Source organism: Rissa tridactyla, chromosome 9 (assembly GCF_028500815.1).
Source record: "Rissa tridactyla isolate bRisTri1 chromosome 9, bRisTri1.patW.cur.20221130, whole genome shotgun sequence".
Lineage (NCBI taxonomy): Eukaryota > Metazoa > Chordata > Aves > Charadriiformes > Laridae > Rissa > Rissa tridactyla.
The window spans coordinates 47,745,618-47,756,865 of record NC_071474.1 but is presented as its reverse complement, the minus strand read 5'-3'; the positions used below and the strand labels follow the sequence as shown (position 1 = coordinate 47,756,865).

General features: G+C 45.6%; 1 protein-coding gene across 1 annotated transcript; it reads right to left on the bottom strand.

The window, feature by feature from the left end:
* Positions 1 to 5,558: 5,558 nt before the first annotated feature.
* LOC128915011 (protein shisa-1-like) lies at positions 5,559 to 7,122 on the bottom strand. The gene is made up of 2 exons (XM_054214782.1): positions 6,852 to 7,122; positions 5,559 to 6,040 (listed from the first exon to the last, which is right to left on the bottom strand). Exons 1-2 carry the CDS (start codon positions 7,120 to 7,122, stop codon positions 5,559 to 5,561), a joined length of 753 nt encoding a protein of 250 aa, XP_054070757.1.
* Positions 7,123 to 11,248: the final 4,126 nt, after the last annotated feature.

The window sequence follows — 11,248 nt, the reverse complement described above, 5'->3', positions numbered from 1 at the left end:
CTACAGCTTCATTTGTTCTATATTTACTGGTACAAAGTGTGTTTGTCAGTACAACTGCATCTATACTAGAAGCACTTTGTCAGCTCAGAGTAGCTGTGTGCCTGTATTTGTAAAATGGTGCTGTAAAATGCTGTAAAAACTGGCATTGCCTGAGCACTTGCATGCCGGGGCTTGGTCTTGTACCAGCTGTAGTGAGGTGCTGGATCCAGAACTAACTTTCTCAGGCTCTGACAGAATAAACATGAATAAACTGTGAAGTTGTACAGGATTGTCAGCGCCAAACTCATTGTCACCTTATTCTTCCCAAATTTTGCCTGGCAAACTAAAAAAAAGGACTAGCAAAACATACCATATTTTAATTATGCATGCACAAGTCTCATACTGAGACAGGGCATTCGTTCATTTGTAGAAGCAATAGTCTTGGTGCTTTGAACAAAAAGGGACTGAAATAATCGGCAGTTGAAACAGGAGATAACCACAAACACCAGTGAGCTGGGGTTTGATCCTTGTCATAAACCAGTAGGAGGGCAGAAGTGTTCATCTCTGGCATGAGAGACCTCTCCTGGGCCCCCAGCAATCTGTTCCTGCTTCTGAGAGACAGGAGATGGCCGTCCTGTTGTATAAGAACTACATGGAAATCTTTTGTCAGTAAAATAGTGACAGTTAAGGGCTTAAGAGAAAAAAAAATATAAAAAATATTCCATCAAAATCTGTGTGCAGAGCAACAGGAAAGCGTGCAGGCAGGCATCAGGGATACAGGCAAGCAGGCCACTGTAGGCAGCTCCATGCCGTATTTCCTAGGAAAGGAAAACCATTTCCAGTTTCATTCTGCACCTGCAGCCAGGACTGCCAGGCCGCTCTCCTCCTCTCTTTCTGCCCAAGCCCCGACTGCCTGATCTCTCAGCAGCAGGGGTGAGGTTTGGGAGTGGGCAGCGGGGTTGCCGTGCTGGCCATCAGGCACGGAAGGGAAGGAGGCCGCCTGGCAGCACTCTGTGCACGCTGAAACCTCCCACAGTGCTCCTGCTCCAGAGAGCTTATTTAATTTAAAAAAACAAACAGAAAGTGTGCTGGCAAGAGTGCTCATTTACAGATAAGTATTGCATCTCTCAGAGGCCCTAGAGGGATGGGGGAGCACATAAGGATCTGGTTTTTTCCTAGGCAGGCTTGGATTTACTGGAAACAACAGACTGCAGCCTTCTCCCCTCCTACATTTGTGAGGTTTGGTGCAGCAGCACGTTCTCTCTCGTGCCCGATGCTGCGGTCATGGCTGTGCAGACACACGCATCCAGGCAGGACCATGTCCGTTCCTCTGTGCCCCAACTTGTAGTGTTAAAAACATCCAGTCTCATTTTGCCCTGTGAACCTCCTTCACCCTCATGCGTCGGTATCAAGACAATGGGATTCCAGGAGGCACTTCCCAGAACATGGGGCTTTGTTTAGGCTCTGCCCTTTCTGCTGAATTGAGTTCTAATACAACATACAGTGGTGGTGTGAAGACAATCAAAACACTTTCAAGCAATAGAAATATATGCCGTTTTCCACTACAACTTTGGACTTACATCGTAACCCCCTTCGCTTTGCTGTAGGAGGGACCTAAGGAAATTGTATCACTTCCGTATGAGGAATGCTTCTTGCTTTGAGATCCCACAGAAACCTGTAGGTTTGATGGGCTTTTGCATTCTGATAATTTTTGATGCATTTGCCAGAATACCTGGCACTGAAGAATAGCAAATCAGTGTAGCTCTGCTTGAAGGGTAGAGGGGGTTCTTGTTTCAGTTCAGAGTTGAATTGACTTGATTGGAATGAATTGTTGGAGATCTCTGCGAAACCCTTGGAGCAAACACAAAAAAACCATACAGCATCCGTAACAGTCAACTCTGCTTTTACATTTAAAGAGCTGCAGCTATGCTGAATAAACGCAAATCTGTCACCTAAGGCAAATATCAATCGTTATTCTTTGCCAGAGAAATTCATTACGCTGTTAATACCAACAGTGGACTCATCTAGGTTCTGGAGCCAGGGTTGCTGGAACCTCTCACAGTCCTGCCAATACACTGTGTGGCCTCGGAAGAGATTAAGAGTGAAAAAGGTGAAAGACCTTGGATAACTTCTCTGTACCTTAGTTTTCCCCAAGGGAAAACTGGAGATACTTGCCTGTTCAGAAAGGGGGGGGTTGCTTTTTATTCAGTACTTTAAAAATCATGGCTTTATAGCATGAGAAGTAAAAGGCCTTTGAGTTGCTTTAGTTTTATTTTCTAGTAGCACAGAGATCGGTACTGTATGTTGATTCAGTGCAAAAAGAACATTGTGGAGACAGGATTATATAAAACATAGAAACGTGCCATGCTTTAAACTCGTTCGGTTAAAACTGTCCAACAAATCTGGACAAAAATACATTTTGGTTTATCTCAGCTCAATTAGGAACAGATTGAAGCTAAAGAAAATTAAAACCACTGTTCAAACCAAGGCAATGCCACCTGCAGACACATGGACACCATTCTGCAAGCCTCCTAACAAGCTTTTGAGGGCTAAAGCTGTCATCTTCACCCTTTCAATTCTTAGCTCTTATGTTCTTTCTTCCTAAATCCAGAAAGAATACAGCAAGAACAATTCAGATCACCTGTGTCATTACTGAGGATTAAGGAGCAAAGAGTGTAAATCATTTCTTAATTAGAAGTTGAGGGGAATGGGATGGGGGCATCATTAGGCAAACAAAGCAAAGCCCCTAGTACAATAGGTGGTAAGTAGACAATTAGTCTCTGCTAAGTACTTCTTCTTTAGCTTGAACCAGGAAAAGCAGTTTAGGGCAGAAAAAAGGGATTTAGCATGAACATATCCCATCTATCTAAAGATGTGCTAAACTCAGTAGCAAGGCTCCTCAAATTAGTAAAGGGATAGAATTTACATAAAAAATACTTTGTGCTTTTTCCTTAGTCCCCACATGACTTGATCTGCTTTTAATGCAGATGCTAATTGAGCCCAAGGTAATCCCAGTTTACAATGGCGCTTGATGGAAGGCGTTAAGCAAATGGTTCTTTGAAAAACGTCTCTCCAGCCCATGGAGCGCAACAAATTGATTCGTTCTTGTTTTCTCTTGCAGTTTTGAAAAGAAATATTGAACCCTTGAAATATTTGACCTGGCTTTGTTGCCGCACGCATGAGTTTTAGCCATATAGAAAATACCGGGTGGGGGATGCAGAGGATCCGCCGTCCCCAGGGCAGCCTCGCCGCTGAGCGTGGAGCCCCTTTGCCTTTTCTTTTCGCCTCAGTTTCTCAGTTGCGGAACACGGAGAGGGCGGGGGGGGGGGGGGGGGGGGAAGGTATGCTGACTCCAAACACTGCTAATCCTCGCCGGAGAGCGATTAAGGCAGCATTCACAGAACCATTTAGCTTTTCTGTTCCTCGCTTCTGAGCAACTTTTTTTCCTTTTAATTCTTTAGGGTTAAGCGTGATCCTCTTGACCTTTCTCCGTTTTATGGTATCAGGAAGGCTACTTCTCTGCTTTCTTGTTTAATTTAAAACCTTATCCTGAAGCTGCTTCCTGGAGAGCTTTCCGTTTCTGCTGCAGTTGACAGGCCTATATACACTACAGATTGAGACCGAAGTGTACTGGCTGTCAGGTCGCATAATCCTTTACCTTTTTAGTTTAGTACAGTAGAGAATAATGGTGTTTGAGTAAAGGAGAGACTAGCCGATAAAACCGCCCTTCTCCATTTCTAAAGCCCGAGTCTTGGGCATAAATTATACCTTCCCTACAGCATAGATGTGAGGCGAGTGGCTCTGCACAAAAAAGAGCAAAGAGCATCAGGAAGGATTTTGTTCATTTGTCTCTGAACTGACACCGGGTTTTGTTATGATGTGCTATCAAAATTGGACATTTAACCAGATAAACTGTTCCATTCAGCTACAGATTTTCCTAAGCCAACTGCAAACAACGGTTACTTTCTAAAATAAAGGAAGCCATTTTCTAAGTGCTTTCATAATGCAAGTTTAAAACCTAACTTTAAAAACCAGCATTCCAGCTGCGGTACTGTGTACTGGTATAGTTATCAATAAACCCCAGGGACCTTTCACTAACTGTAACAAGGACATTTTTAAGTTCAAGCTAGTATATTTTGGAAGCCTTAACTTACTATTTTTTCTGTACTAAAACAAGTGTACAACACGAGTCTCGGAATTTTGGGGAAGCTTTTATTTTTAGGTTAGGGTATTCTGTTTTCATGCTTATATTCTTATTCCAATTTTAAGGGGAACTGGCCAAGCAAACGTCAGTCACAGCCCTGGGTCAGCCAAGTTCTGTGAAATTTCTCATTCACACCCATTAAAGACTCGGGAAATTATCCGAATATATCACCTTACCCCTACAAACTAGGGCACTCACACATATGTGGGCTTAGCATAAGCATTACTGTAGGACATACACCTCACCAGAATTAAGATGTAACGTTCTGAAGTAAAATATACATAAAGTAGTATAAGGTCATACATTTGTTTACAAAGTATATTAGTCCCATTGACTTAGAAGTCTCCAAGCGTCTTTATCGTACCAGTTTTCTGTTTGCTAGGCAGTACTAGCACGGGAAGGGCTTTAGCATTTACACATAAGATTTTTAAGCCTTGGCCCCTGCTCCTACTGGTAACACCTGTGGAGTGCTTTTAACGTGCCTTCACAGTATAATCACTCAGGGTTCTGTGCTGTGAGGAGGTGTTAAAACACTCCAGCAGCGAGTAGTATATTTTGACAACTTCTTCCTATCAGTGTCCTGCTGGGAAGGGGATGGCTGCAGTCAGGCAGCATGCATCTTAACAAGGAGTCAAAGCAGGCGAGCTTTTCCAGCATATTCTCCGAAAACTGATTGGAGTCTTATTTTGTTCTTTCCTTACCCTGTAATTCTTCATCCTTTTGAAGTGTCCAGTTATGTAAAGAAAGAAAAAAGACCACTAAGCCACGGGAGGAGAGAAAGCAACACATACATTGTTTTATTATCTTCCCCTTGTATCTGTACTAAATGTACATTTTACTGAAATTAGGGCTAGAAGTTGCTCCTTTAGCAGCACCACTTAATAACACTTCATGAGGGGCAGCTGAGTCACAGGCAGTGTTTTGCCATCCTGCATCAGTTTACTGCTCAAAGCGTGTAGATTAAGTACAGCCTTCCTGTGCTTTACAGGCTGTCCAGTGTCCACAGTTAATAACTCCTCTAAGGCACCTCCCTGTCCTAAGTTGCTGAGAAGTGACACAGCTACAGAAATTGAAACCAAGTCCTCTGACATGTCCCCTGGAACAGGGGTGAAGGGTGAAACTCATTTCAGTCATTCCTTGAACAGGTAAAAAGGCCTCAGAGTCTTGCCTTTTCAATAGCATTAAAATAATACAAGTTAAAAGAACAAGAACCTAAAAGAAGTTCTAAAACGTCATCTTCAGAGCTGTAAAAAGCCAAAACTGATGCACTTCCAAATAGCATCAAATATTTGAAAGTCCTCTTTTCAGTTCCAAAGAACTTACTATAATAGTGAGGTAGCATCCAGTTCAGGCTGCGTGCTGATGTGTCATCTTCTCAGACATGGACTCCCGAGTACATCATTTGGTCGCCCTGTGTTACCCCAAGAGGGGATGCGTTAGCACTGTGTCCGTAAATTGTTCTTTTAAGGAAAGATGCTGGAGCCATTATTGCGGTGTGATCAGTTGGTATTCTGTGGTTAGTGCGTGAAGGGTGCAAGAGTGGTCCAGTGCGTGGAGGACTTAAGAACTGAGCATCTTCAGCCAACCCAATAATAGGAAGGGATGGAGCTAGAGTCATGCAGATGTTGCTGGTCTGAGGACCACTACTCAGCGAGCTTCTGGTGGCAGAACTGGAACTGGAGAGGCGAGAAGGAAGATCAGGTTCTAGTAGCCAAGTCTGGCCGGGTGCAAGTCCACTTTGCTGCTCCTCATCCTGGGATTTTAAGCATTTGCAGCAGCAAATTCCAACACAGGCACCCCCGACAACAAATGCCACAAATACAGACCCAACGAGAAGGAACGGCAGGTACACGGGCACTGAAAATGTAAGAGTGACATTAGCCAAGCATTCATTCAGGGTATTCCAGGTTATATTCTGTTCCTCATTCCTTAACATGCATGCACCAGGGAGCAGGCCAGGGTAGTTCTACTCTCAGCTCTTCTCTTGATGCAGCAAGATTAGAAACCGGCAATTACTATGGCAGGTTCATTTGAAAAAGTCTAAATAAAGTACAGAGGGTCGGACCAACCAGTCCTATGGCATCTGCCATTAATACCCATGCAAGAGCTGTTCCAGGCCTCAAATGGCACAGCTACTGTTCACTTGCGCATGATTAAGTAGAAATTCAGACTTGCAACTAAGTTTTACAGTTAGTACCTAAACTGCTGTTGGGTCTGGGTTTGAGGGCTACATGGATTTTTACAAGCCAGAACTTAAGTTAAATACATTTCTTGGAGGCATCCCCATGCATTAACAGAACAGGTTGGCAACACACGTGTTCCACCAGGGATATAAACATCAGAGGTGTTGCCACATGACTTTGCTAATAGCTTAGAGGCTTTTCTAAGAGTAGGACTGACAGAAAAGCCTTTTGAGTGAAGCCCCAAGTTATTCTCTCTTCCCAGTGAGGGGAACTGAGTGGCTCTGGCCCACGCAGCCACCGAAATAAGCACTGTGCCAGGGCTCCACGGCTTCTGCTGCAATGCTTACAGCTTGGAGCTCTGAAGGGCAGAGAAAAGAGGAAGGATCCGGCTGATGCCACCAAGGGCAGATTGTTATAAGGGATGCAAAGAAGAAAGCACATCTGATATGTCCCCTCCCCGTCTGCTGGAGGCACGGGAAGCTTACCTGGCACTGGAGGCCTGGGGCTGGGCTGCTGGTGGTCACCAGGGCACCGGCCCTGGTCCAGACGGGCCTCTCTGGATGAGCAGCAGTAGCGCAAGCTGCAGGTCCCACAGCACAGAGTGGCCTCCGGGCTGTCGTAGCGCTCAGGGCACTGGAAGCCACGGTGCCAGCGCTGGAGGCTGCCAGCCCAGCCGTGGCAGTACTCCCCTGCCTGCCCAGGGCTGCACGGCAGGGCCAGCAGCAGCGCTAGGGCACAGAGAATTCCTCTTGCCATGGTGGGTCACGCAGGGGTCTCGCCTCTAGCCACTTGGCCCACGCTGCCCTTCCTGTCCCTCTTCTTTCTACAAAGGCGAGCCCCACACCACCCCAGGCAGCTGCCGTGCTGCTCGACCACCAGCTGCCCACCAAAGGCACTGCCTGAGCTCCTGTTTCATCAGGTTTTATCTCTTGGCCTGTGACCTGCCTCTAATCCCCTCTCTTTACAGCAACAAAGAAGGACCTACTAATTGAAAACCATTTGCAGCTACTCCAGCTCCACCTTCCTCATTTCTCTGCTTGGTTCCTGCAGGGAGCAGCCCCTGATTTCCTGCTGGAGATGGCACATCTCACACTCACGGTCAGGCATTTTGGCTGGCACGGATGGATGACACCGTTAGCAAGGCCAAGGAGTGCGGGATGCAGAAAGCCCGGGGCTGTTCTGCTACCAAAGCTTCACTCCGTCAGGCACCTGTCAGTAGCTGAAGTGTCAGAGGTGGGAGACTGGGGACTGCGCTGGGGACAACACATGATGATGAGCGAGAAATCAAATTTCCAGAGCAGGGGAAAATACAGGGATAACCAGCTTCTAGTGGGCTCTAAAGTGTAATGGGTACAAACTAGTAACAGGGTAATATTTACCTTTTTTAACATGGATAATAAATTACATAGATACAAGGAAGATTTTAATCTGAAAATGTAGGAAAAACTAATTTTGAAAGCTCTAAGTTGGTCCAGTTTCTGTCTCTGTGGTTGAAAAACTGGCGGCTGAAAGTTTTAAAGAGTCCTTTGCACCTCTGCTTTCCCTACACACAGTGCAATCCGGGAATTAAAAAAGCGTGTTTCAGGGGACAAATGCCTATTTTAAGATCTTAGAAGTTTCACCTACACGGGAAAATCCTACAGTGTTACAAAGGCCCCATAGCAGCACATAGTGGTAGTGACCTCTTCATCTTCAAACTAAAAATAAAACCAGACCATTTGTGGTCTTTCTTAGTCCCCTTACAAGTCTCGCTACTTGCTGTAGTAACGGGATCCATGGCTGAAGCCTCACTAGCCCGTGCTTAACTGCAGCGAGGAGGAAAACTGTTGCTAATTGAGCACTTTGAAAAGCAGGGAGTTAGGGCAACATCTTTTGGACCAGGATCCTGCTGATGTGTAGCACAATTTGCAGCTTGCTTGAAGACTTCAAAACATATTCTTGAGTGTACACAAAAGCTGGTTCCCACACAGTATTTTAGGAGCGTTGCCATTGATTGCAGAGGGCGACTGTCCCATGATGCAAACTTCTAGAAACATTTGCACAAAATTATCTCCCTTCTGATGATTTTTTTGTTTTACTATTAGGTAACAGCTTGCGCATTTATGCTTTATTAACTATTTCATAGGTTCACTTGAGTCATATTCCAATCTGCCAAAGACATCCATGCTCATCACCTTTGCCAGTCAGTCACCTTTCATGTATCATTTTTTAATTGGCTTTTTGGCAAACATGCTTAAAGAGATCCTTGGATTCAGAAATGTGAAATGAAATCTCTGCTTGGAACTAGAGACCTTTCCAAATCCTGCTCGGCGCATTGAGATGCATTTTGCCCTGCTGCATTTCAGCTCTGCAAGTGTAAGGTTGGCTGACTGCGTAGGACCTAATCCTATAAATCCATGAGCACCATCTAGAAAATACTGAGCAGCCCCAACCCCCTTTAAAAGACAGCCAGAGGTGAGTAATGTGCTGTCTTGGATTGGATTCTCAAAGCACTGATGCGATACTTTAAGTCCAAAGCTGTAGTTGCCTTAAGGCAGATTCTAGTTTATTCACACATTCAACCTACACACTATTAGGCCAGACTAAATACAATTAACTTTTATTATTCGTTGTTATGGGAAAAAGCAGCCTCAGACAGGTTTTAAGCATGTGCTCAGCACTTTGCAGAGTTCATCATAATAAAATGTACCTCAGTAAAGATAACGGGATGCTATTTCCTCCCCTCTTCTTACACATTAGAAGAGTATAAAGACACCTGCGAAGTCAGGTATTCAAATGCTAAGAAATAGATAAAGTTGTTCATTGCATGAACACTTTGGATGATGGCTGCCCTTACACGATTTCCTCTCTCTGCAAATACACCGTCTTTAACAACATGGTCATGTATTATTTTTTCCTGCGTAGGGTTACAGTACCTCACTTAGCAGGGATAAACTCTTGGAAACTAAACAAAGGGTCTGCCTGTGTTTTCGTGTGTGTTGCAGGGGGCATTTGTTTCCCCATTCAAAATCTCTTTCTTCCTTTTGTCATAGACTGTTGTGAGCTGTGATGTCCATTTAACCACTGCAGAAGGAAACGAATGTAATTGTGTATAAAAATTGTATGTGCTTACATAACTTGCGACCCACTTTGAATTTTGAGAGGATAAAAAGGGCTGCGGGGATATATTGGGATGCTGGTTGTGAGCTACAAGGGTAAATCGTGAACAAGTTTCTATTCTAATTCCTTACGTTCAGTCACTCTCAGCTTTCGTAGTCTTTCACCTGCCAGGGTGACGTTTTTTGTGCTTGTTCTTTGCCAGCTTTGGGGAAGTTTCAAACAAAAACAGTCCAGCCTGTTTTGCATGAGAGGCCAGTGATGATGGTTTCCTATTATTAACAACAACAAACAATCCTGTTACCTTTTCCGAGTATCCCTGCAGCCAAAACAGCTTGAGCTTTGAATTTACAAGTTACCATGGAAATAGCCCTTAGAGAGAAGTCTTTTTGTCCATGTGAGGGTTGTTTCTCTTATTTAGGGAAATGCACATTTCCCCTCGTGAACATTTTGTGCGCAGCAAGATGATTAAAAATTCCTGTTGTTCTAAGCAGCAAGCACAAACGGGAAACTTCCTGATTTGCAGCTGCTTTGCCTTCCTTGCAGTACTAGTGTTTAGTATCAGTATTTTACAGTCTTCAATAATGTTGAAGATTGAACTCTGGCACCAGATTTGAGGTATATTCTTGGCATTTCTGAATGCCAAGTGACTGTTCAATACAGAACAAGAAACATGGGGAGAACTAATCCCTCTCTGCTAAGAGGAGCCTGCAGTCCCTCGGTCAGATCCTGCCAGGTGCTGGTCCCTTCTCTCCCGATGCTGCGTGTGCTCCCTCCCTTTGGGGTCAGGGCAGTCAGTGCTGTGCTGGGTGCTGGCACCCACCAGGACGGGCCCTAGATAGAATCCAGGGAAATCTGGGAGGCACTGTGAGAATGCCCTACAGTAACTTAGTTCTTTGCATTTTGTGAGCTTGGTTCTTGAGTAAATGTCACCTATGAGAAATTATGCAAATATCCTGTGATAGATAGCCAGGCACTCCATATACTTTATTTTCACCGTGCTTGATGTGCATCTTCAATGCCACCTACCTCCAGCTGTTAGCTGCAAGGCTGGGGAGCGCTCTGCAACTCGTCATTCCGCAGAGTGTTTCAACACGCGAGGCTGGAGTGCGGGTGTACGGTGCTGGCCGGAGAGCCTGGGAGAACGAAGGTTTCCACGTAACCGCTGACCATACAGCAACCTCCTTTTCCCTCATCTCCCGCTGCCTTTATGCACATCGAAAGACTAACACAAGAGGGAAGGAGCTCGTTGAGTGTGAACGTCGAATTGAGAGAGGCTCAAAGGTGAAGAAAGAACCAGACCCGTCTAAGCGAGGAAACAAGGAACGAGCCGGGGGGAGAGAGCGGGCAGGGAACCAGACCCGGGAGACTGGATCGTGGTGCGAATGAGGAGCCCGGCAAGGAAGACTGAGTCAGAACAGGCAGGGCGTGCTGCTCTGCAGAGCTGGGGGGCTGCTGGCAGCGGAAAGAGAAAACTACCTGGAGCATCACGGAGTTCAGCGTAAGCTGGAAAGCAACTGCTACCTGAGATGGCTGCTTTAAAGCTGTTCAGGGGCGTCTGTAGTTCTGCCTGCCTCTCCCTGTGCCCTCCATGCAGATGTTGTCCCCCAGCGGACAAGGAGTTCAGGGGAAGCGGGAGACTGGGGCTGACAGGGCAGAAGAGTCACCGTCAGAGCCAAGACTGAGGCAAGGCTGATGACTGTGATTGAGGGGGAAGCAGCGGGACCGGCTGCTCAAGGCAGCTGGGAGGGAGCCGAGGAGCCCGCTGGCTGCAGACGAAGACTCG

What these genes read in the sequence shown, in the direction of transcription:
- LOC128915011 (XM_054214782.1), bottom strand. Translation starts at nt 7,122, where the DNA reads ATGGCAAGAGGAATTCTCTGTGCCCTAGCGCTGCTGCTGGCCCTGCCG. An exon ending in CCCCAGGCCTCCAGTGCCAG is followed by an intron (nt 6,041 to 6,851) that starts GTAAGCTTCCCG and finishes TTACATTTTCAG; the next exon opens with TGCCCGTGTACCTGCCGTTC.